General features: G+C 47.9%; 2 protein-coding genes across 4 annotated transcripts in view; both read right to left on the bottom strand.

Annotated features, from left to right (window-relative positions):
• SLC10A6 (solute carrier family 10 member 6) lies at nucleotides 1-26,381 on the bottom strand. 2 transcript variants are annotated; one of them, XM_021101792.1, is made up of 7 exons: nucleotides 26,247-26,381; nucleotides 25,617-26,139; nucleotides 12,275-12,393; nucleotides 10,295-10,383; nucleotides 7,062-7,237; nucleotides 3,424-3,581; nucleotides 1,269-1,969 (listed from the first exon to the last, which is right to left on the bottom strand). In XM_021101792.1, the coding sequence occupies exons 2-7, from the start codon at nucleotides 25,991-25,993 to the stop codon at nucleotides 1,788-1,790; spliced, it is 1,101 nt and encodes a 366-aa protein (XP_020957451.1). In that variant the 5' UTR covers nucleotides 25,994-26,139; nucleotides 26,247-26,381; the 3' UTR covers nucleotides 1,269-1,787. The 2 variants fall into 2 exon arrangements, with proteins under 2 accessions (XP_005667079.2, XP_020957451.1); XM_005667022.3 differs by lacking the exon at nucleotides 26,247-26,381 and having other exon boundaries at nucleotides 1-1,969; nucleotides 25,617-25,993.
• Nucleotides 1-26,426, bottom strand: part of C8H4orf36 (chromosome 8 C4orf36 homolog) — a 54,369-nt gene continuing 27,943 nt past the window's right edge. For both annotated transcript variants that reach the window (XM_013979046.2, XM_013979047.2), the window contains exons 5-10: nucleotides 26,247-26,426; nucleotides 25,617-25,887; nucleotides 10,295-12,393; nucleotides 7,062-7,237; nucleotides 3,424-3,581; nucleotides 1-1,969 (exon numbers count right to left, since the gene is read on the bottom strand). The gene's annotated coding sequence lies outside the window, so the exon portion shown is untranslated. The remainder of the gene's footprint in view (nucleotides 1,970-3,423; nucleotides 3,582-7,061; nucleotides 7,238-10,294; nucleotides 12,394-25,616; nucleotides 25,888-26,246) is intronic.

Raw genomic sequence — 26,426 nt, 5'->3', positions numbered from 1 at the left:
TTAGTCCAGAAAAGTAACAGAAAAACAGATGGGGAATATTTTTAATAACGTATGAACAGAGGAGGATGGGGTTTAGCTACAGCCAGACAGTATCCACTGCAGCTAGTAAGTATGTTACAGACCCCGAGAGAGCTCCCTGAGAAAGGGCCAAATACGTTGTCGAAAAGAGATCCCTTTACACTTGACCATCTACACAAAAAGATAAACAGTCTAACATTTGACAGATATTAAGGTCAAAAACATTTCTAAAAAGACTAATACAGCAGAACATGTAAAAAATATAAAACTTCTCTACAGCAAAAGACATACAAAAACAGAAGACAAGAGTAGGTCATATATTGACAAAACATCAGGCAAAGGGTCACTGTCTGTACACTGTTAAAATGCATCAATCAAAAAAGGAAAAACAGGAGTTCCCGTCGTGGCGCAGTGGTTAACGAATCTGACTAGGAACCATGAGGTTGAGGGTTCGATCCCTGGCCTTGCTCAGTGGGTTAAGGATCCGGCGTTGCCAGGAGCTGTGGTATAGGTCGCAGACGCGGCTTGGATCCCGAGTTGCTGTGGCTCTGGCGTAGGCTGGTGGCTACAGCTCCGATTGGACCCCCTAGCCTGGGAACCTCCATATGCCGCGGGAACAGCCCTAGAAAAGGCAAAAAGACAAAAAAAAGGAAAAATGACAATACAGAAGCTGGCAAAGGACATAAAAAAGCAAACGGTCATGAAAAAATACTCATAATTTTAACAGTGCAGTTTTAAATGAGCTATCTTCACAAAGCAGAATGCTCCTTCTTAAGACGGGTGGGACTGGGAAACCAGACGCGGGCAAGCACCGCGAGGCATCGCTGCCAGAGGGCTCTGTGCCCAACATTCTAATGTGCAGTCAGCCTGGCGGTTCAAGTCTAGAAAGTGATCCGACAAAAAGATCTGCATGAAGACACCGGGGTTGGTGGCAGCGCTGTGATACCAACAAGTCGAAAGCTAGCTAGGGGTCCCTGAAGAAGGAACAGGTTTAAACCGCCGTCCTTCCAAGCACCGGAATCCTTCCATGAAGCCGCTGTTGCACGGAATGAGGTAGGTCAACAGGGACTGACTCGTAAAGATGCTCCGTCGCAGGTCACTAAGTGATTTACGAAACAGTATATGCGGAACCAGCTCAGTGTTTTTAAAGTGACGTAACAGAAGAACAGACACACGCCTGTCTCCAGGGCCAGGAAGCTCAAGTGTTCTTTAAATTCCCTCTAGGCTTACGTTACATCTACAATTCAAACTTTTTTTTCAAGCCGTTAAAAAGTTAACCATCATCTGAGAAAAGACCCTGTTTTTTTTGAGCTGTATGCTTCCTCCCCGATGCCCCAAAGGACTTGCCCCAAGTCCAGAAGTCAAGTGGTCCCGACTCTGTCCCTGCCCTGCAGGATGAGGTGACATCTGTGCAGAGTGGCAAGTCAGGTGAGACGAAAAGTCACAATCTGAGGACAACCTCGCACACCAGCGGGGACGGCTCCTCACTGTGGGAGGAAACAAGCGCACAGAGCAGCCAGACAATACACCGTGAACCCGAGAGGAACAACCTGAAAGAGGCAGCACACACCCTCAGAACGGGATCCTGCACCAACTCACACCCACACGAAACATAAATATGTTAACATTTGACACGCAAACATTCCCGTGAGCCCTGCCAGCGAGCTTTGCCCATGGGCTCTGCGCTGTCTTTACTGGCCGCTGAGGAAGACAGGGGCCCCTCGAGCCAGCAGGTCCCCACTTGGCACGTGTGGTGTGGCCAGCTGGCTCTAGAGCCTAGTGGAGATCCATGGGCCTGCTGGCCCGGGAGTCAGAGCAGCCTCTTCATTCACCTCTAAGAAAGCACCGGTCTCGGCGGGGCAAGTGGACCTCTTCTCGTGGCAGGTGTCTGCACAACCTGGGCTCCTGCTGCTGTGTTTGTTCTTCAGGCTCCTCTTGTACATTTTATACGCTGGGTGTTAAAACATACCAGTATGAAACATCACTTTGGCAAAGACTATTATTTGGGGGTTTGCGATGGAAATCCCTATTTTTATTTTTTAAACTTTAAACTTTTTTTTTTTTTTTTTGGTCTTTTTGCCATTTCTTGGGCCGCTCCCGCGGCATATGGAGGTTCCCAGGCCAGGGGTCAAATCCGAGCTGTAGCTGCCAGCCTACGCCAGAGCCACAGCAACGCGGGATCCGAGCCACGTCTGCAACCTACACCACAGCTCACGGCAACGCCGGATCGTTAACCCACTGAGCAAGGGCAGGGATCAAACCTGCAACCTCATGGTTCCTAGTGGGATTTGTTAACCACTGTGCCACGACGGGAACTCCCCTATTTTTATTTTAAATGATGTTTATTTCTTCCATGATGGCTGGTGCACAGTGCTCTGTCAATTTTCTGCTGTACAGCAAGGTGATCCAGTCACACACACACACATATATTGTTTTTCTCACATTATCCTCCATCCTGCTCCATCATAACTGACTAGATATAGCTGCCAGCGCTATACAGCAGGATCTCATTTGAAATCTATATATTTTAAATCTACCGTCTGTGGACCTACATGACACTGACTCCAAAATGATGTATTTTTGGCTGCCAGGATAAATAAGCATATAGTCTACAATTTTAACATCTGTGTGTGTATTATATATCATATTACATATCATAGTTTAAAAATATTTAACAGCCATTCAGCATAATTCTTCGTCCCAGAAGTACTGTGAAATAACACTTGGAAGACTTCAAGCAAGGCTCTTAAAAAATATATGTAACAGGAGTTCCCTGTGGCATCGCAGGTTAAGGACCCGGTGTTGTCACTGCTATGGCTCAGGTTGCTGCCGTGGTGTAGGTTCACCTCCTAGCCTGGGACCTTCCATATGCTGAAAAAATAAGTAACAAGGAATTATCAGCCACATGATATATCCATGAGGATGTGGGTTCCATCGCTGGCCTCGTTCACAGCGATGGAAGGATCCAGCATTGCCGCAGGTGTGGCGTAGGTCACAGATGCGGTTTGGATCCTGAGTTGCTGTTGCTGTGGCACAGGCAGGCAGCTGCAGCTCCAGTTCGACTCCTAGCCTGAGATCTTCCATATGCTGCAGGTGCAGCTGTAAAAAGTCAATACATAAAATGTCATTTTTGAGATGAATAATTGTTTACAGAAAGTTCTGATAGTGCGTTGTTTTTTGTGACGCATATTTGTCTATAATTATAAGCGCACTTTCACATGGTTTTTTATATTTTCCTGTAAAACTTCCACTGTGGCAAAGGATCTTGTCTGTGGACTTTATTTTCCCCAGAAATGTCGGGTTAAAAATGTATCATAAGGGCAGCACATATAAACTCAGACTGAACAAGTGGTAAGTTGGGTCAACAATTTTCAGTCAGGTCTACGCAGTGGAGGCTTCACCTACCGGCAACAATGAGAAATCCATCCAGCAGCTGGAAGAGTCCGTAGGCCAAAGGGAAGCTGAGCACCTGGACCAGCTGCTCGGCAGTGAAAGATAACTGAAGCATGGTGATGCACATCTGAATGTTCTGAGCCCCGGTTTCGAGGGAAATCGTCCTGCACCTTCCAACGGGAAACATGTGCGTCTCAGCATAAGCACTCTTCCTAAACCTTCTCTCCCCCACCCTGGTAAGAGGGAGCCATGAGCTGAAGCCTCTAAAAATGTGTGCTTGTTCCATAATCACTGACGGGCTACTCCATAGGCGGTCACTGGAGCGATACCTCCAAACAGGGCTCCACGAACACTTCCCCGGGCATCTGGCTGAAAAGACAAGCTCTGCACATAGAAACCATGCAAGACAAGGCACGAGCAGTGGCAGGGAGAGGCTGTAGAAAGTCAGAAAACCATAAGTGGTTGGCGAAGGCTTCACTGAGGAAGAGTGGAATTAAAGGACGAAAGAGGGGAAGAGGCATTAATGGGGGGAAATGATTGACATCAAAGTTCCAGGGACAGGTTTGAACTTGTACACCCATGAGGAGGGGAGGGTGGAGGAGACGAGCCTGGCAGGGGGGTGAGGGTCCTGCAACAGTATGAACCCAACACCGCAACGCAAACACGAAGCCCCACGTGAAAACAAAACGTCGACAAGGGTTTCTTCGGTGAAAGGGTTAGTAATACGTTTTTATACTTTCCTCTTTGCTGTATTTTATCTGTTTTATAAGTTCCAGAGAGAGGAAGGGAAACCTTACTTGAAAAAGAAAGGCAAGGAGGAGAAAGGGGAACACAGGCCCTCAGAGGAGGCTGGGTCAGGCAGCTTCCTCTTCTCTAATTTACAAAGGGCGTCCAGGTTTTCACAGATGTTGGCAGAGAGGAGGAAAGGGGGTCTGATGAACCGGCTTTTCTATGCAAACTGGATTGGGGTCACAAGAGTGGGAAACGTGGTTACGGGTACGGGGCAAGTTCCGGGATCTTCCTTTACTTCTAATTACCGGATGCTTGGACTCCTTCTCCAGCCCACCCTCCCCTCCCTCAGAGCCCGTCAATAGCCTGACACGATTAATTAAGCTGCACGGCTGGACCTCACGCCTGGACCATCCCCAAGGCAAATGCAGTATCTCAGTCCCGATCTTTCTCAAGCCATCAGGTGTGAAATAAACGTGATGGCTGACTACACTTTGCTACAGAAATACCTTCTTTTCAGATCCAATCATATTTCAACTCCTCAACAGTCTGTATTCCTAGTAACCGTGGGCCCTCTATCCACAGGCTCTGCATCCACAGGTTCAACCAACCTTGGATCAAAATTCTTTGGGGGGAGAGTTCCCTTAATGGCTCAATGGGCTACGAACCCAACTAGGATCCATGAGGATGTGGGTTCGATCCCTGGCCTTGCTCAGTGGGTTAAAGATGCAGTGTTGCCGTGAGCTGTGGTGTAGGTCGCAGCTGAGATCTGGAGTGGCTGTGGCTGTGGTGTAGGCCAGTGGCTACAGCTCTGATTCAACCCCTAGCTTGGGAACCTCCATATGCTGCAGGTACAGCCCTAAAAAGCAAAAAAAAAAAATTATTTGGGAAAAGAAAAATTCCACAGGATTCCAAACAGCAAAACATGAATTTGCCATGCAGGCAATTCTTCGCATAACATTTGCATTGTATTAGGTATTCTGAGTAATCCAGAGATGATTAAAGTATATGGGGCATGTGCACAGGTTACGGGCAAATACTGCGCCTTTGTACATACCAACCGTACCCTGGATGTTGGTATCTGCGGGGCACCCTGGAACCATTCCCTGCAGACAGCACTGTACTGACCTCATACAGCCAGGTCCAACTCTTGACTCTACCACATCCTGGCTCTATGAACCTGGTCAGGTTACCCAGCTCCTCTGAAGGGTGGGCTCATCTGCAGAACGAGGTACCAAGAGTACCTACCCCTCAGACTTGTAGTAAGAAGTAAACGAGGTACATACACTTGACAGAGCCTCACCAAGCGCCTGGCACCATCCCAAATGCTCCCCAAGTGGACAACAGTGTAAAGCCAATGGAAAATTTCCCAAACAACCCCTTTGGACTTCAACTGCAGAGTTTATTTTTCCTCAATAGTTCTTTTCTGATTTTAAAAGTAGCACATACTTGGGAGTTCCCATCGTGGCCAGCAGAAACGAATCCGACTAGGAACCATGAGGTTGTGGGTTCAATCCCTGGCCTCGCTCAGTGTGTTAAGGATCTGGCATTGCCGTGAGCTGTGGTGTAGACCGGCAGCTGTAGCTCTGATTCAACCCCGAGCCTGGGAACCTCCACATGCTGCAAGGGGGGCCCTAAAAAGCAAAAGCAAAAAAAAAAGCAAAAAACAAAAACCATAGTACATTCTCACTGAAAAATTTAGAAAACCCAAGGAAATAATAAACTAAAATTACTCTGAACCCACTACTTAAAATTAAACACTATTAGCCTGTGATAGGTTTTCCATTATCTTCCTAAGCATAAAATTATTTTATTTTCTTCTACAAAACGGGAATCAAAATACATATGGTTTTCTGTTGTTTTTCAACTAAATTTCAGGTAGTTTCCAAAAGCATTGAAACTGACGGATCACATTCCATCACGTACACACGGCAGTGAGTCAAACTTCTCCCTTTTGTTAGACATCTGACTTGTTCCTATTTTTCATGTTCATAAATAACACTGCAACTAAATTCCTTGCACATCCATATTTCTGTGCTTATCTGATACTGCTAGCTTCAGGACAGATATCTAGAAGTAAAATCTCGGAGTTAACAGTATTAATACTGATAAAGCTGCTGACGTAACTAAATCGCTCTCCACAAAGTTTGTGCCACTTACGTCCCTCCAGCAGGCACAGCACTATCAAGTGCTACATTTTTAACATTGTGCAATATTTATGTATGTATCACGCGCCCCACCTTGTAAGGATAACATTTAAGATAAAATCTTACCTTATTCCTCAAGTTTGTCCTCTCTTCTCCTGCCCTTTCTAATGAGCACTTTTTTTCTTAATGGTTTTGCACCTGCAGCCTATGGACGATCCCAAGCCGGGGACTGAATCTGAGCCACAGTTGCAACCTGCACCACAGCTGCGTAGAGCTTTTAACCACAGATCCTTTAACGCATTGCACTGGGCTGGCCTCTAAAGCAACCAGAGCCGACGCAGCTGGATTCTTAACCCGCTGTGCCACGGCAGCAATTCCCACAATTAACACTTTTTAAAAATGGGCACAAACAATCGGCAAGTGCTTAAGTGTTAGGCCTTGCTTGTGCCCTATGGCGCGAGCTCTCTATTTACTGAAACCGTCTCGCCCATCCTTTGCGACCCTCAGAATAAGGAGAGGTGTGTCCAGATCACAAGCAGTGCTCACACCCCGACCCTGAGTTCACAGATTACGACCTGCCACCCACTTGGCCTTGGTTTTCATTCACCTACAGAATTACCAGGATCTTTTCAGGCTCTTTATGGCGAGGTGTCCTGTCCCACCCACGTCGCAAGCCAAAACCCTGCTTCCGGACACGGCCGGGCAGCAAAGCCTACCGATGGCAGTAGGTTTAATTTGCCCTCCTTACAAAAGCTGGTGGATCGTTAACTGTACCTCTGCCAAGACTGGTGGGCAAGAAGAGCCAGCAGAAAGCCCGTGACGTGGCCGAGCAAAGGAAAGATGAAGCTGATGGTCAGAAGAACGCCGTCTGAACTCCAAGATCCTTTGGCCAGCACCGCACCAGCAACCGCGACCACCAAGAGAAGGACCCCGCCAACGATGGCCCCAGCCTCAGGCAAACGAACAAAAGAGATGCGTGTCAACACCAGGGTCTTGTCTTCTTTCTTCTTTTCTTCTTAGGGCCGCACTTGCGGCACATGGAGGTTCCCAGACTAGGGGTCCAACTGGAGCCACACAGCAACGCGGGATCCCAGCTGCGTCTGCGACCTACACCACAGCTCCCAGCAACACCGGATCCTTAACCCACTGAGCAAGGCCAGGCATCGAACCTGCAACCTCATGGTTCCCAGTCAGATTCATTTCTGCTGCGCCATGATGGGAACTCCCACATCATGGTCTTTTTGCAAAATCCATCACTGCTCTAAAAGCCTTGGAAACAAGGAGTTTTAGAACAAAGAGGGGACTGAGTGACCCCTGAATCCGATCTCGTTTTGGAGTGAAGAAAACTGAGACCCAAAGCGGTCCGGTGACTCGGCTGAGCGAGAATGGGAGGAAGCGCAACAAGGCCAAGTCTTCTCATTCTAAGAGAAGTGTCTTCCCTTTCAAGCCAAGGGGTTTGCAGGAAGGAGTGGGTAGTGGAGCCTTTCATGAATAGGACAAATCTGTGAAACAAGTGAAGAGCCTGATGATAAGCATCCAATGCTATAATACAAACCTCCACACCCCACACAGGGGACCCCTTCCCTGAGATCTGCCTGACCAGCCGCCACTCTCCTCCCAACACCCTTTATTCTTTTGACTGTGCCTGAGGCATGTCAAAATTCCCAGGTCAAGGACAGAACCCACGACCCATGCCACAGCAGTGACAAAGATGAATCCCTAAGCCGCTGAGCCACCAGGGAACTCCCCACCACCCTGTCAACCACCCGAACAACTTCTTCGCCAAATGAAGTTTACCTGTGCTTATGAGACAACCTGAGCCAAGATTCATACAATATGAGACGCAACAATAGATACTCCTATCCTCTCCCAAATGACGCGCTCTCTCACTTTTGTTATTTAAATGAAAAAGCAACATGGAGTTCCCGTCGTGGCGCAGTGGTTAACGAATCCGACTAGGAACCATGAGGTTGCGGGTTCGGTCCCTGCCCTTGCTCAGTGGGTTAACGATCCGGCGTTGCCGTGAGCTGTGGTGTAGGTTGCAGACGCAGCTCGGATCCCGCATTGCTGTGGCTCTGGTGTAGGCCGGTGGCTACAGCTCCGATTCGACCCCTAGAATCGAACCTCCATATGCCGTGGGAGCGGCCCAAGAAATAGCAACAACAACAACAACAAAAAGACAAAAAAAAAAAAAAAAAAGCAACAAAAATTCTTTCCAATGGTCTGCCTTTTAAACCAGATAGAAAAGAAGCAAGATGCAGATGATCTGGGGAAAATCGGGATTGTGGCAAGCCCCCATTCACACCATGCAGACAGCAAACGAAGCGCCCAGTTACAGCACCGACTTTGACTTAAGATGATCCAGGGCATGGGGGAAGACGGCCTGAGGGAACCAAACCAAAATACAAACAACCCGATGGGCCACAGATGCGTGCTGGGGGTCGTTTTCACTGCACGGGAGAGACTGGGTGTCTGCCTAACAGGAAGACGCTGGGCACACAAAGGCCTTGGACTGTACACATCCTCCTCCTCCTTTCTACCAAGAAGGGAACTTCAAAGGTGAAAATCTACCAAGAGCAACTTGTTCAGAACATGAATCAGATCTAAAATGAATAGAGCATGAAGACAGCCCAAAGTAATGATTAAATTATGACCTACTCTGAACGAAGGTGCTCTAGAACACTTGTGCAAATTATTAAATATTTTGTGCCGGTGGAGTTCTCCTGTGGCCCAGTGAGTTAAGGATCCAGCGTTGTCTCTGCAGTGGCTCGGGTGGTTGCTGTGGCAAGGGTTCGATCCCTGGCCTGGGAACTTCCACATGCCATGGGCCTGGACCAAAGAAACAGCGAATCTAAGACAGAGTACTTGAAAAGTGAGAGGTTCCCATGGTCGTGCTCTCTCCTCTCGTTTTACAGACAAAACTCTAACCGCCCGCCCGCGACACTGGAACCTTCCTCCCACGGAGAAACAGCCACAGCGCCGCGTGCAGCCCAAAGGCACAGCACGAACCCTTCCTGCCGCGCTCGGCGCCCCTCGGCCGGCGGCTTCTCAGCCCCTCTTCCCTGGCGCTTCGTGTCGCTGGCACTGAGGGTCCTGTCCCGCCGCGGGGAAGCCGCGGCCACTCGCAGAGGCAAACGGAGGGGCCCGGCCCGTCAGGGGCGCCAAACATCCGCCGCTTAAACCGAACCAAACCATAAACCCAAAGGAAAAGGAACCGCGATCGGTTCGCGGCAGGAACAATCAGCTCCAAATGTTTCTTCAGAGATGCAAAGAGGAACGGCAGCTTTTTAAAAAGTCTTCATGAAAGCAGGACACAATGAGGCGTCATTGCTAAAGCAACACACAACGGGGAAAGGGGCCAGGACCGGAGGAAGGGGACACCACCGCCGAGAAGGCCTCCAGGCAAGCGAGACGATTTTAAAAGCCATTTAACAAGGGCACTTGCTGGTTTCTGCAGCAGACAAAAGACAACCCTGGAAAGTGCAGGGGAGCTGGGGGCTCCAGGTCCCATCCCTCGCGGGCCAGGCGCCGTCCCCTGCGCTGGGGGGCGTCATCGCCACACTTCCTTGCACTCGGGCCGCAGCACCTGCTCTCGGGTACAAAGAGCCCAGGGGTGTTTCTGGAAGAGCCCTTCATCCCGCTGTCCCCTGAAGCCGCTGCACCCCCAAACCCCGGCTCCGCCACAGGTGCCCCTCTCAGCCCTCACCTGAGAGCACCTGCGTGCCCTCGGAACGATGGGCCCTCGCCGGCCACACGCGGGCCTGAGCTTTCCCGTCACTGAAGCTCCAGTTCCACACCCTGCGGGCTGTCACAAGCCTCCGTGCACGGGCGTGACACAGCAGGGCTCAGTACTGGAGGACACAGGGAGGTGGATCCAAACACGCAGGACAGGTAAGGAAAACGGCTGGCAGGGCTGTATCCGAGCGGCCCGCGTGCTCTGGGCAGCATCCTGCGTCTGCCAAGTGTCTGGGCCTGAAACGCGCTCGCTGCCCCAGGGACCAGCTTACCTTGAGAATAATTTTGGACTGTTTGGGCCACTTGTAATTCACACAGATGCCGAAGGCCACCGGAATGGCCAGGCACATGAGGGTGATTCCTGAGGAGAAGAAAGATCTGTCAGACGGGTCCCCGCGGACCCCGACGGCCCGCCTCGCCACCCTTGATGTCCATTCCAATTAGATAAAAGCTGTCATTAAAGCCGCTTTTTATTTCTGCCTGCACCTCCGAATTTTTGTTTCAGATCTTTGGAAGACGGTCTTTGGAGGGTACAGATACTGAATGCCACCATACAGGGTCTGTCATTGCTCTCAGAATCCCTCTGACAACAGCAGGGAATTTGAGAGACAAGTAAAAACAAGGATTAGAAACAGGAGGAGCCTTGGACGTCTGCGACATGCTTTGGTGGCTGTGTGGGGTCAGCACTCGACGACTCTAGCTCTAATTTCTCTATTTGAAGCCAGCGGGTGATTTGCTTATTACAAGACCAAAACAGCATGTGTGACAGAAGCCAAAGCAAGGGCTCGTCTCTGCTGATGAAGCCAGGTAACCCAAAGGCAGGTAGAAAAATGCCTTTTAATTCACACAAGTGAATAAAGACCCTGAGGGCAGGCTCGACAGAGCAGAGATCCGCACACGGGCATTTTCCAGTTCCGCTTCCCCAGTCTGGCTGTTTGCAATACGGCTCCGAAGTTATGAATTGTTTGTAACGTTTTGGGCTTTAATTCTTTACAAGAGTCTTTTAGAATACATTATCAAAACAGAAGATAGTAGGAGTTCCTTTGTGGCTCAGTGGGTTAAGGATCCAGCACTGTCACTGCAGCAGTTCTGATCATTGCTACAGTGAGGGTTCAATTCCTGGCCCTGGAACTTCCACATGCCACAGAATGAAAAAAAAGAGAGAAGGAAAGAAAAAACAGGTAAATGAGTGATCAGAAAAAGTTACCTGTAAAGTCATGATTTCTAAATTAAGATTTCCCTCAAATTTTACAAGTTCAGTGGGCTTAAGCTATTCCCAGGAGGAGGCTGTTCACGGTTTTGAACTGCGGGCCAGGGGTTGTGATCCCACTAAGAGATTACTTGCGACTCCAGATGGACACTTTAGACTTTAAGCATCGCAGTTCCTACCAATCCTCCAAAGACTCTGATCAAACCAGAACACGCACGTCATCTCGCCAGGTTTTTCTTACAATCCTAGTAAGTCCACGGAGCTCTCTAGAAAAAGGGCAGAGTTTAAGGAGATAATGAAAGCGAGACAGTGCGGTGTGACAAGTGACTATGCTTCAATGATTAGTTATCAGGATGATTAGTTTACCCGGCTCAGTGAAGAAGTCAAGGCTCACGGTGAGATAAAAGGTAGAGCTGGGGAGCTAAAGCCACTGTGACTCAGCTAACCTGCGGCTCACGTGAGTCTAACGTCTTCTACTGAATGATGTAAAGGTGGTTTGGTTTGCGGGTTGTTTTTTGGGGGAGGCGGGGGGCAGTGTGCAGTAGCTTGATGTAGGATCTTGGTTCCACCTAGGGATTGAACCCAGGCTGCAGCAGTGAAAGGGCTGAGTCCTAACGACTAGACCACCAGGGAACTCCTGAGGGTTGCTTGTTTTTTAATGAGTAGGTTTTCTGACCTCCTTTTTAAAAGTGAACTCTTGTAAGGGTTCAGAGCTTGGACTTTTCCATCAGATTCCTGAGTTAGAACTCCAGTTCTGCATTTACCAGCTGCATAACCTTGGTGGGTCAAGCCATTGAACTTCCCTAATCCTGAAAATACAGGAAATGAAACTGGTAAGAGTCCATACTGTAGGATTTGGCTGTCAGGATCACTGCACAACTATAAATGTAACTGAGTAATAAAAAATGCCATAATAATGGAAAAAACGAATCTATCCTGTAGGGTTTCTTGGAGACTTGGTGTAGAGGAGACCCATGGCAAACAACAGCCATCGCCGTTAACCTTACAATTACTGCGTTCACGTCACGAGCCCGATACAGACCCATGTTCTGGTACGGGATGGTGAGCCTCTGCTCAAGATTCCAGGACAAGGTGTAGAGGTAGAGGCAGAGCGGCATCATTCCCAGGGCGGCCACCGTGGAGCAGGTGGTGATACTGATGCTGAAAGCAAAAGCAAAGTGATGCATGAGAGGGAAAGGTGACATGAGGAATGGAGTCCGCACCAAAACAACTCCTCGGGCACGTCTCAGCGATTACCAAGGAGAAGTTGCCCGAAACTCCCACCTGTCTTACTAATCGGAAAATGATGGCTGCATTTGTGGCCCAGAAATTGGCTACCAGTTAACTCACATCTTACAAGCACTTATTGTCCTAAACAGTCTGCGTGTCATTGTATGTTTTAATTTTTTTCCACATACAGTTCTTTATTGAGATATAATTCATAGACCACAAATTTCATTCATTTTAAGTGTCTTTTGTACATGAACATATTATTCTATGCTATTCTACTTCCAGAATATTTTTTTTTCTTTTCTTTTTAGGGCTGCACCTGTAGCATATGGAGGTCCCCAGGCAAGAGGTCGAATCAGAGCTACAGCTGCCAGCCTACACCACAGCCGCAGCACTGCCGAATCCGAGCCACATCTGCGACTACACCACAGCCTGCCTCAACACTGGATCCTTAACCCACTGAGCAAAGCCAGGGACCGAGCCCAAATCCTCACAGATATGTGTCGGGTTCTTAACCTGCTGAGCCACAGTGGGAACTCCTTGCAGAATATTTTCATCACCCCGAAAAGAAACTCCACTCTTAGCAGGCCCTCCCCATTCCCTTCTTCCCCAGCGCCTGACAACCAGTAGCCTACTTTCCGTCTTCACAGGATTTTGTCCTTATCTCAGCAATACAACGAGTGACAGCCTCAAACAGTAAAATCGGGGGAAATAAGGTAAATGGAAATGACACAGCTGTCTTTCAGGCCAACAAAATGTTTCATCGTAAAGTTGCTGGCTGACAAAACTGCCCCGACTGTTTACAGACCTGATAAATGCTGCCCGACCATGGAGGTGAGGCACACAGACCCTCATACGACCCGACCCCAGGGGTCAAGCGAGGGTTCGTTCCCTTCGACACCAGGCGCCGAGCATCTGGACACATGCTAACACACATCGTTTGAGTCCTCAGAGCAGACGGCCTCGCGTGCAGCGTGTGCCCATCTGTGTCCGCGGCACAAGTGGCCGAGAGACTGAGGCTCACCAGCTCCCAGCCCACTGAGCAGAGGAAGGAGCCCCTGCGTGGGGCTAAGATCCGCTGTAGAGAGAGCAAGTGTCCTCCAGCACTTTCTCAGGCCCCAAAGTCACCCATCAGTCTTTTATTTGTGTGTGTGTGTCTTTTTGCTATTTCTTGGGCCGCTCCCGCGGAATATGGAGGTTCCCAGGCTAGGGGGTCAAATCAGAGCTGCAGCTTCCGGCCTACACCACGGCCACAGCAACGCGGGATCCGAGCGGCGTCTGCGACCTGCACCACAGCTCACGGCAACGCCGTATCCTTAACCCACTGAGCAAGACCAGGGATCGAACCCGCAACCTCATGGTTCCTAGTCGGATTCATTAACCACTGCGCCACGACGGGAACTCCCCCCATCATTCTTCCTCATGGTGTGAATCACCATTTCCATCAAAGTGCCCTGCCTCTAAAACAACCTGTGATTACCCTGACATCGCCTATCAGCAGAACGTGTGCACCCTCGGCAAAGCAGGAACCATTATACTTCAACGATATTAAAAACGCTCCTGGGAGTTCCTGTTGTGGGGCAGTGGAAATGAATCCAACTACTATCCATGAGGATGTGGGTTTGATCCCTGGCCTCACTGACTGGGTTAAGGATCCCGCACCACCTCGAGCTGTGGCAGAGGTTGCAGACGCAGCTCTGATCCAGTGCTGCTGTGGCTGTGGGGTAGGCCGGCAGCTGCAGTTTTGATTTGATCCCTTGCCTGGGAACATCCATACTGCAGGTGCAGCCTAAAAAGAAAAAAAAAAAAAGTAAAACTTTGGAGTTCCCTGGTGGTTCAGTGGGTTAAGAATCCAGCGTTGTCACTGCTGTGGCTCAGGTTTAATCCCTGGCCCAGGAACTTCCATATGCACGGACACGGGGGGGGGGGGGGGGGGAAGGAGAGCGTCTAAAAAAAGTTCTTTTTTCCTAACCAAATACCAGATTTTTCTTGTTTCTTAAATAGTTTCTTGTTTGTTTATTTTGGGCCATACCCATGGCATTTGGAAGTTCCTGGACCAAGCCACAGCTGTGACCTATGCCACAGCTGCAGCAACCATGGATCCTTAACCCACTGCACTAGCCTAGGATCAAACCCACACCTCAGCAGTGGTCCGAGCCACTGCAGAGAACACCAAATCCTTAAGCTGCTGTGCCACAGCAGGAACTCTATAGATTGTCTTAACCAATGTTTTCATAGTGTTTTGTACACGACAGAGCCGATTATTTCCACATAGGTTTTTCTTCTCCAACTTTTCCGAGAGGTTCTTGCATATATCTTATTCCATATGAGATTTAAAATTATTTTATCCTATTAAGAATGCTTGCTTTGGCCAAAGTCTTCCTCACTAGGGAACAGATAAAGGAAGAAAAGCAGTTTGCCACACACACAGCTCTCAGACCCCTGCATCCACCAGGACTGTGTCTGGGACACCTTTCCAAACGCCTAGTCTGTGGCAGTGCTACCTTCCTGGCTCTTCATACCACCACATCCTGAAAAGAATTCCCTATTGCATCATTTTAATCTTGAACTTCTGAAGAACTAGCGTGGCTTTGGCTCAAAGAGCAGAACAGTACAATTCCCGGCTCTGCGAGGCAAAGTGTGAGATTATAGCAGATTCTGTATCCTCCACTACAAAGGAAGTAGCCATTCTTTCTATTTTTTTTTCTCTTTTGAGGGCCACACCCTCGGCATGTGGAGGTCCCCAGGCTAGGGGTTGAATCAGAGCTGTAGCTGCTGGCCTACACCGCAGCCACAGCAACACGGGATCCGAGCCTCATCCACAGCTCACAGCCATGCCAGATCCTTAACCCAGGGAGCAAGGCCAGGGATCAAACCCGCGTCCTCATGGAAACTACTCAGGTTCGTTGACCACCGAGCCACGATAGGAACTCCTCCTTCCATGCTTTGTACAACTGTTCAAGCCCATGATGTTCGCAGGGATGGCAAGGATGGTGACAGATGACCCTGGCGCCCTGCCAACAGCTATAAACGCCAACGAAGCTGGAAGAGCCCACAGCGAACCCATGTGAGTGCAGCGGAAAGCCACACCTGTGCGGCATAGCCACGAAATTCCAGCGTGGCATAAAGACAGGATGTGGCCAGCTGGGTCTCTTGCCGGTTCACATACGGGGAAATTGGTGCCAGAATCTGACTTCAATAGAACAAGATTCCACTTGCACAAAGAAGAATGGCATCGCCATCCCCGAGTTACTGAGAATAACAAGTCAGATTCTGCAAGTCTGGACAAACAGGTAAATCCTGAAACTCCTTTAAAACATGGAAATTAGACACATACGCATTAGAGTGTAGTATCGGGAAGTACACCATTTTGCAGTTGGAGTTTAAATTATTCGAGTGTTGTTTTAGTTTGAAACCAATAAACTCAGGAGCTCTGACACTTGAAACTATGAAAGTATACTCTTGCTTCCCCACTGGGAAAAAAGTTTTTTTTTTCCTTTTTTGGCCACCCTGAGGTCCATAGCGTTCCTGGGCCAGGGATCAGATCCAAGCCACACTTGCAATCTACACCGCAGCTGCAGCACCGCTGGATCCTTAACCCACTGTGCCAGGCCGGGGATCGAACTGGCGCTGCCACAGAGACAAGGTGGATCATTAACCCTCCTCGCCACAACAGGAACGCCAAGAAAAAGAAATGTTTTAATTATCTAGCTAGCCAGATGGACACGGAGCATGCTGTATGAGCAGATCAACAGACTCGGCCCTAGAGAAGAGGCCAAGGCGGGTTTTCCATCCGCAGATGGAAATGCCACTCCGTCTGCTTCTCAAGAGCAATAACCAGCATTTATTGAGCACCACCTGCTAAGGATCAAACCTCATCACACACATTTTCTCTTTTCGTGTAGACAACAACCCTCGTGTGGGTATTAATTCCACTTTCTAGAAAAGGAAACTCAGGCACACAGTGTTATAGAAACTCACACTAAGCCATATGGAGTCAATCTAAGTTCTGTCTCTCCAGACGAGCTTCGGTTCCCCGCCAGGCCCCCTGGACAGACCTCAAGACTCTGAAGGCCTATGTCCAGGGTCTCTGCCGAAGGACCAGGAGTTTCTTTACAGCTCAAAAGTCCAAACTGGCCACTGAACCCCCAGGCTCCACACCACCACCAAGAGTCAGAATTCTTCCTTTGCTCAGGGAAAAATAAAGCCTGTATATCAAAAGTTATCAAGCTAAAAACAGTGGTGGGAGCTACCCTGGGTTATACCAATAAACCACATTTCAAGAGAAGTCTTTGTAACACACAGGGACAAGGAGAAACATTCTTTCAGGGAGTTCCTGTTGTAGCTCAGCAGAAACAAATCTGACTAGGAGTCACGAGAATGTGGGTTCGATCCCTGGCCTCGCTCAGTGGGTTAAAGATCAGGCGTTGCTGTGGCTGTGGTGCAGGCCAGCAGTTGAAACTCCGATTGGACTCCTAGCCTGGGAACTTCCATATGCCACAGGGGCCGCCCTAAAAAGCAAAAGAAAAATTCCTTCAGTCCTCCGTCATTCACGCACATCTATCGAGCACCTGCCACCATCAGGCTGACACTGAGCACTTAAGATGAACACGCCCTGGGGAAGCAGCCCGGCCACTGCAGTGGCCGCCGACAGTTTTTGTGCTGGGGGACAAAGAGGAGAGGCATCTCTGTTGCTCAGGAAAAACACTAAAAACTGAGGTGGGAGGGGGGATACTTTGATTTTATAATTTGCTTTTCTTTGTTTATTGTCACAAAATACTTAAAAGAACATCAGGGGAGGAAAAAAAAGAAAAAAGAACTTCAGATCCACTTCTGGTTTATGCCCCAAAGAATTGAAAGCAGGGACTCCAACAGACACCTGCACCCCCATATTCCCAGCGGCCTGATTCACAGCAGCCAAAAGGTGGAGACAACCCCAGGGTCCACTGCCGGATGAAGGAATAAACAAAATGCTCATGTACACACGACTGATTATTACTGAGCCATAAAAAGAAACGAATTCTGACACCCGCTACAACACAGATACACCTGGAGACACGATGCTGAGTGAAATGAGCCAGACACAAAAGGACAACTGTTGTGTGGTTTCACTAACATGAGGTACCTGGAGTAGCTGGATTCACAGGAACGGAAGGTAGAAGAGAGGCTGCTGCCGGGGCCTGGAGGGAAGGAGGGTTCACTGTTGGAGGACACAGATTCCCTCTGGGAAGATGAAGACGCTCTGGAGATGCGGGCGGTGCTGCGGCCACGCCGGTGTGAGTGAACTCAGCGCCGCGGGACGGAACACCTACCAGTGCTAGAGGCTACGGATGCATATTCCACCACGGCAGGAAAAGGAATTCAGAGAGTCTAACCCACTGATTTTACAAATGAGACCCAGAGAGAGGAAGACTGCTCAAAGGCACACGGCTCCTTTCGCAGAAACGAAAACACAGAGCCCTGACTGACACAGGGCTCTTTGGCCTGCCCCATATAACAATCATGACGCATAGAGCATTTTGTGCCAGCTAGGACTCGAGGCACTTTTTTTTGGGTGGGGGGTGTAGGCCTGCACCCACGGCATATGGAGGTTCCCAGGCCAGGGGTCGAATTGGAGCTGCAGCTGCAAACCCGCCATCTCATGGTTACTAGTCGGATTCGTTTTCGCTGTGCCACATCAGGAACTCCTCTAAGCACTTTATTAACCCATTCAATCCTTGCAACAACCTCTGAGATAGCTTCTGTTTCTGCTCATTTTAGAAGTGAGGACACTAACGCATAGAGAATTGAGATACTCTGATGAAATGACAGGGTTAGTAAGTGAGGGATGGACTTAGCAGCCCAGATGCGTGCACTAGACGACAGCACCGTCCTGCCAGGTCTCGGGGTTCACGTCCACCGCCCGAAGCAAGACTCCTGCTCATCCTTAGCACAGTAGGTTGCAAAAGGTGCCAGTTCTTTACCCCACTCTTTTCTTTGCTCTCTGCACCGTGACTTGGCAGCTCATTCCATCAAGAGGCAGCAGCTGCTTCTCCAGGTCTTGCTTCTGAGCTGGCCGTGCCATGTGCACTGGCCAGAGGGATGCCGTGGAAGGGATGATGAACGGGCTTCAAGCTCAGGCCTCAAGGGACCTTGGTGAGCTGCTTCTTTTTCAGAACCCAGCTGCAGTCACGTGGTTACGTCTAGGCACCCCTGCCCGAGAAGGAGGGACCACATGGACAAGAGCCTAGGTGTCCCAGCTGAGGCCACCCAAGACCCGTCTGCATCCAGCCGGTCCCCAGACATGTGCAAGGGCCCTGCCCGTATCAGCGGAGCTCACGCCTAGGGCAGGATAATTTCCAGGCTCTTCATACATACAGGCCGATGGCTTTCCAGAACCGTTATAACTGAGGATGACTGGAGAAAATGGACAAGGCCACTTGTCACTGCAGACTCTGAGGACAACGGGCCAAAGAAAGTTGGAAAAGTGGGGGGTGTATTTAAAGAACGGTTGGTCCATTTTGACTACAGACCAGTCGTGCTTAAAGGGTTAACAGGAAGTAAACCTACAGAGGTTGGTTAGACCTGGTTTAGGTTCTACCCATTTTATTAGCAGGGGTTCAGAAGCCTTTATTTGTATAACATGTTCATTTTCTCCCCACAATACCATAAAGGAAGTACCGTGACCTCCAGTTACAGAAAAGAGGTCCCAAGTCAGAATACAAAGACGGGCAGCCAGACCTCAGAGCCTGCCTTATCCGCTTACTACAAAAACATGATGAGGAGTTCCCTGGTGGCTCAGTGGGTTAAGGATCTGGCATTGTCACCGCTGTGGCACAGGTTCGATGCCTGGCCCAGAAACATCCACATGCCATGGGTATGGCCAGAAAAAAAAAAAGCAAAACAAAACCATGACGGAAAGACTGAAGGTAGAGAAAACATTGTGACGAATTGTGGCCGAGAAAGAAATTGTGGGGGTGGTTCCTGCTGTGATCCCTGGCCCACAGCAGCGGATTAAGCATCCAGCATTGCCGCAGCTGTGGTGTAGCTGGACTGGGAACTTCCATATGCTGCCAGTGTGGCTGAAAAAGAAAATGTGGGGACTGACCTGAGGCGACAGGAAGCCACAGCTATGGGCGACATCAAGAGGGTGAGCTGTGGCAGGAGCCACAGACTGAGAGAAAGACGTGAGGACGAAGGGCGTCATGGGGCTGCTGCGATGAGGAGCCCAGGTGACTGCAGGGACAACTGGTCTCTGCATCCGAGACTCCGAATGCACAAACCAGCCCAAAGACTTGTGGTTGCCAAGGGGGCAAGGGGAGAGAGAGGGATGGACTGCGAGCCTGGGCTCAACAGACGAAAATTACTAGAATGGATAGACAATAAATTCCTACTGCAGAGCACAGGGAACTCTGCCCAGTCTCCTGGGACAGAACATGATGGAGAATATTTTAAAAAAGAATGGATATGTATGTATGACTGGGTCACTTGGCTGTACAGCAGAAATTGGCACAACACTGTAAGTCAACTATACTCTTTTTTCTTTCTTTTTTTTGCTTCTTAGGGCCACACCGACGGCATATGGCCCAGGCTGGGGTCAAATCAGAGCTACAGCTGCTGGCTTACACCACAGCCACAGCAACACAGGATCCAAGCCATGTCTGCAACCTACACCACAGCTCACAGCATCACCGGATCCTTAACCCACTGAGCAAGGCCAGGAATCAAACCCGCATCCTCGTGGATATTAGTGGGATTTGTTTCCGCAGCGCCACAACAGCAACTCCATAAATCCACTATACTATAAGAAAATCTGTTTTAAAAAACTAGTTCAGGAGTTCCCCATCATGGCTCAGAGGAAACGAATCTGACTAGGAACCATGAGCTTGCGGGTTTGATACCTGGCCACGCTCAGTGGCTTAAGGATCTGGCATTGCTGTGAGCTGTGGTGTCGGTCACAGACACGGCTCAGATCTGATGTTGCTGTGGCTGTGGCACAGGCTGGCAGTTACAGCTCCAACTTGACCCCTAGTCTGAGAACATCCATATGCTGCGGGTGTGGCCCTAAAAAAAAAAAATACTGTATTTCCTATTTGCAAATTTTACTGAGAATTAAGTTTTATTACTCTTATGTCTGTAAGCTTTTGAAAATCTAATATGTAATTCCCATTTTAAATTTTCATTTTTTAGAATTTAAAAATTTTTGCTTGCTTTTGCTTTTGCTTTTTGTTTGTGAAGCTCATAATCAAAATTTTATAAGAAAAAAGGGAACCTGACCAAGGAGGTGAAAAACTTATATGCTGAGAACTATAAAATACTAATCAAGGAAATTAAAGAGGATTCAAAGAAATGTAAAGATATTCCATGCTCCTTGGTTGGAAAAATTAATATTGTAAAAATGGCCATACTGCCCAAAGCAATCTACAGATTCAACGCAATCCCTATCAAATTACCCATGACATTTTTCACAGAACTAGAACAAACAACCCCAAAATTTATATGGAACCATGAAAGACCCAGAATTGCCAAAGCAATCCAGAGGAACAAAAACCAAGCAGGAGGCATAACTCTCCCAGACTTCAGGCAATATTACAAAGCCACAGTCATCAAGACAGTGTGGGACTGGTACCAAAACAGACAGACAGACCAATGGAACAGAATAGAGAACCCAGAAATAAACCCTGACACCTATGGTCAATTCATCTTTGAAAAGGAAGCAAAAACATAAAATGATAAAAAGACAGTCTTTTCAGCAGGTGGTGCTGGGAAACCTGGACAGCCACATGCAAATCAATGAAACCGGAACACAGCCTCACACCATGCACAGAAATAAACTCAAAACAGCTGAAAGACTTGAACCTAAGACAAGACACCATCAAACTCTTGGAAGAGAACATGGGCAAAACATTCTCTGACATCAATCTTATAAATGTTTTCTTAGGTCTGTCTCTCAAGACAACAGAAATAAAAGCAAAAATAAACCAATAGCGGGAGTTCCCTGAGCCATGAAGGGTTGGGAAGCTAACGAACCCAACTAGGATCCATGAGGATGCGGGTTCTCCCTGGCCTCGCTCAGTGGGTTAAGGATCTGGCGTTACCATGAGCTGTGGTATAGATCGCAGATGCGGCTTGGATCACAAGTTGCTGTGGCTGTGGTGTAGGCCAGCAGCTACGGCTCCTATTTAACCCCTAGCCTTGGAATCTCCATATGCCGTGGGTGCAGCCCTAGAAAGCAAAAATAAAAATAAACCAATGGAACCTAATCAAACTGAAAAGCTTTTGCATGGCAAAGGAAACCATTAAAAAAAAAAAAAAAAAAAAAAGACAAGCTACAGAATGGGAGAAAATAATATCAAATGATGCAACTGACAAGGGCTTAATCTGTAAAAGATACAATCAATTTATACAACTCAACAGCAAAAAATATCAACAACCCAAAACCAACAGCAAAAATGGGCAAAAGACCTGACTAGACATTTCTCCAAAGAAGATACACAGATAGCCAACAAGCACAGGAAAAATGCTCAACATTACAAATTATTAGAGAAATGCAAATCAAAACCACTATGAGGTACCACCTCACACCTGTCAGAATGGCCATCATTGACAAGTCAACAAATAACAAATGCTGGAGAGAGTGTGGAGAAAAGGGAACACTCCTGCACTGTTGGTGGGAATGTAAGTTGGTACAAGCGCTATGGAGAACAATATGGCAGTACCTCAGGAAACTAAATATAGAACTACCATATGACTCAGCAATCCCACTCTTGCGCATATATCCAGATAAAACTTTCATTGAAAAATATACATGCACCCACATGCACCCAGATATATTCCAGCACTATTCACAATAGCCAAGACATGGAAACAACCTAAATGTCCATCAACAGATGAATGGATTAAGAAAATATGGTATAGTTGCAACAGAAGAAAGGGTGGGGGAAAAAACTGTAATTGCAATGTATACATGTAAGGATAACCTGACCCCCTTGCTGTACAGTGGGAAAATAAAAAAAAAAGAAAAAAAATATGGTATATATACACAATGGAATACTACTCAGCCATAAAAAAGAACAAAATAATGCCATTTGCAGCAACATGGATGGAACTAGAGACTCTCATACTAAGTGAAGTAAGTAGAAAGACAAATACCTTACATCTCTTTTATCTAGAATCTAATATACGGCACAAATGAACCTTTCCATAGAAAAGAAACTCATGGACTTGGAGAAAAGACTTGTGGTTGCCAAGGGGGAGGGAGAGGGAGTGGGATGGACTAGGAGTCTGGGGTTAGTAGATGCAAACTATTGTATTTGGAATGGATAAGCAATGAGATCCTGCTGTATAGCCCATTACAGCCCTGCTGTAATGTGAGAAAAAGAATATTATATATATTATACATATATTATTATATGTGTAGGACTGGGTCACTTTGCTGTACAGTAGAAATGGATAGAGGAGTTCCCGTCGTGGCGCAGTGGTTAATGAATCCGACTAGGAACCGTGAGGTTGCGGGTTCGGTCCCTGCCCTTGCTCAGTGGGTTAACGATCCGGCGTTGCCGTGAGCTGTGGTGTAGGTCGCAGACGCGGCTCGGATCCCGCGTTGCTGTGGCTCTGGCGTAGGCCGGCGGCTACAGCTCTGATTCGACCCCTAGCCTGGGAACCTCCATATGCCGCAGAAGAGGCCCAAAGAAATAGCAAAAAAAAAAAAAAAAGAAAAAAAGAAAAGAAATGGATAGAACCCGGTAAATGAACTATCATGGAAAAAATAAAAATCATAAAATAAAAAAAGGGAAAAGTAGCTAATATTTATTGCATACCTACTCTGTGTCTGGCATCCTGCATATATATTTCCTCCTTAAAATACAGTGTTGTGGAGAATGGGTAATTTTAACCCTGTTTTACAAATGAAGAGATAAGGCTTGTAGGTGAAATAATCTGACCAAAGTTAAAAGCTAATTAAAAGGAAGTAAAATGGGCTTTATCTTTTATAGGCTTCCTATTAATTCGTGTTTCTACTGTAGAGTTGGTTAATAAGAGATGAAGGTAACGAATGTTCTCCTTCCCGAAGCAGAAGTGTTGGAGAAGAACGTTTAAAGATTTATGCTCCCACTCAGAACAGAAGATAGAGCTTTGTTATTTAATAATTGGCACACCGAAGAAAGTGCCTCAATGTCAGACTGACGAGAAACAGATGTGACTTTGACGCTGCACTCTGCCACACTCATTTGCAGCATTTGGCAACCCACTTAACCAACTGAGTCACCCTTTTCTCAGCTGTAAAATTCAGACTAATAAAAGGTCATTTACAAGGTTATTATGAAAGCCAAGAAAGAAGGGAAAAAGAACACATGAAAGCATCAACCCCGTGCCTGTCGGGGGACTTAATAAATAGGTTTCCTTTCTCTTTCCCAAAACTTTCCGGTCCTGGAATTTATCACTGTTATAGGGACTTCGTGTAAAGAATATTTGTCATTTCCCAATTATTACGTTAATGGTCAACTTTATTGAATGTAAATTAGCAATGCACATTAGCGGGGTTTTTTGAATTAGCAATGCAGGTGATTCATTTCAAATCTTTGATAAGTGGGTAACTAAAACCACAGCCAGATGAAAATTAATTACGGGTCTGCTTGGCATGAGCCCATTAAAATGTATAGGTGAAATGAGTTCCATATGCTAAACATCCAGCACATGCAGGAAACTGGAAACCCACCAGCAGCGGACTCACCCATGTCAACTCCCAGCACAGTCACCACCTCTGATTCATTCATTCATTGTACAATAAATCTCAACGAAATGACACACATCGAACAAAGCCTTCAATTCATAAGGACTTCTTTCCCTGGGCAAAAGGTGAAACAGTTTGTTCCTAAGTAAGCAAAGATTCTAGAAAGACCCCAGCTTTTAGCCCTTTCATTTTCCCAATTGTGACTCCTCTATTCTTTCCTCTAATGCTCTTTTTCCGGCATGGAAACAAGTATTCCAAAATATATGAGATCAGTTTATTCTTGTTAAAATGTAAACGAATGGTGAAGCCGAATGTCTCCCAGGGATATTTATCTCCCCTGTAATTGGGAATAAGGACACCGGCTTACATGAAAGGAGGGAGATGCTAGTGCTGAACCTAAGAATCTGAAAAGCAACAAGAAGAAATCATTTTAGTCTTGAAAGTCTTTATGTTGTTCCCAAGTCCACTTGACAGGCCACTTAAAACAGTATGTCAGAGCTCCCTGGTGGCTCAGTGGGTTAAGGATTTGGTGTTCTCGCTGCTTTGGCGTGGGTTCAATTCCTGGCCGGAGAACTTCCTCATGCCATAGACAGCACCCCCCAAAAAAAAGGATATGTCTACCACATAACACCTGTTGCTCCTTTATCCAGTCCCCCAAAATACTTTTTTTTTTTTGCTTTTAGTAGCCTGAAGCCTTTATTTTTTAAAAAATATAGTTGATTTACAATGTTGTGCCGATCTGCTATACAGCAAAGTGACCCGGTCATACGTACACACAGACATTCTTTTTCCCCTATTATCGTCCATCGTGGTCGATCCCAAGAGCCTGGACGTGCTTCCCCGTGCTGTACAGCAGGACCTCGTTGCTTCTCCATATTCCAACATAAAAGTTCGCATCTACCAACCCCAAGCTCCCCGTCCATCCCACTCCTCGCCCTCCCCCTTGGCCACCACAAGCAGTCCCCCAACATACGCATTTCATCAAGTAGACGCCCAGGCATCACTTGCCGATTAGAGCTATGAGGGCCTCGCTCTGGTTATGGTTACGCCGCCGCCGCCGCCGCCACTGCAGTAGCTACCAGCCACTACTTCACTTCCTGCGATTCTGAACCTACGTCCGGGGCGACTGTGAAACCAGGACGGTCATGATGGTTAAAGCCACCCGTGTGGCCGCTGGGCGAGGAGCCTTACTCTCACTACTGCCTGTGAACCCACCCTCTGCTCAGAGAGGTAGCTGCCAGTGCCACAGGGACCAATCACGGCAAAGTAAATTTAAGCTCCGAAAGGAAAGTCCTTCCAGGACCAAACAAGTCTCTGCAAAAAGTTTCCCACTGGACCCTGTACCTAGACTGGCAGAGCTTTTAACATCGACGTGTCAGTCACCGCCCCCCACCTCCCACCCGGAGTGCTACCAGGCGAAGACAGGTCCCCTGGGGCAACGTACCTGAGGTCCATATCTCCATCCACCCAGAAGGTGAAAATGTTGGAGACGGTTCCCCCTGGGCAGCACCCCATGATGAGGAGAGCAACTGCATGGACCGGCTTCAGAGAGAAGCTCTTGACCAGGAGATAGGCTAGAAGAGGCATGAGCCCAAACTGGCAGAGCAGTCCCACGGCGATGCCCCAGGGTCTCCTGATGTGCAGCCATAGCTTCCGGATCTCCACCGAGCAGCCCAAGGAGAACATGAGCAGGCCCAGCATCACGGCAGACACCACTGTGAAAACAAGTTCCAGGTTCCCATATGCCTCCAGACCCACCGGCAACTCCTCCTCCGAACGGTTGGCAAGGCAGGCTGAGCTGCCGGAACAATTTGCTCTCATCTCCTTATCTCCTCTTAAGGCAGCATCCCAAATGCACGTCTGCCGTGATGGCTGGGCGGGTCTATCCCACTGCGTTTTGTAATAAAGCAACCAAGTCACACGTGGAGAATCATTCCAATAGCTATTGGCCGGCCACGGGATTCATCCTAATAGGATCGATTTATTCATGAGTGGCATTATAAAAGTAATTATCATGGGCATGAAACAGAATAAGCTGTGGTAACTAAGGCTTTCCACTTCTGTTCTTACTCACCACTGAATACTGAAGTGCAATGAGACAGGCAGACTTATTATCAAGCGGAGCGGCTGGTACGTTGTCAGCAAATTCCATTGTGTTCCAGGAAAGTCGGGTAGATGCCAAGACATGATTTCTCCAAACTCAGTGGGGATTTCAAAGAGCCAGGATGCAATGTTTGGCAGAGAGAAAAGCTGC

This window comes from Sus scrofa, chromosome 8 (genome assembly GCF_000003025.6).
Source record: "Sus scrofa isolate TJ Tabasco breed Duroc chromosome 8, Sscrofa11.1, whole genome shotgun sequence".
NCBI classification, from domain to species: domain Eukaryota; kingdom Metazoa; phylum Chordata; class Mammalia; order Artiodactyla; family Suidae; genus Sus; species Sus scrofa.
The sequence above is the reverse complement of the archived record's forward strand: the minus strand, read 5'-3'. Positions and strand labels throughout refer to the sequence as shown.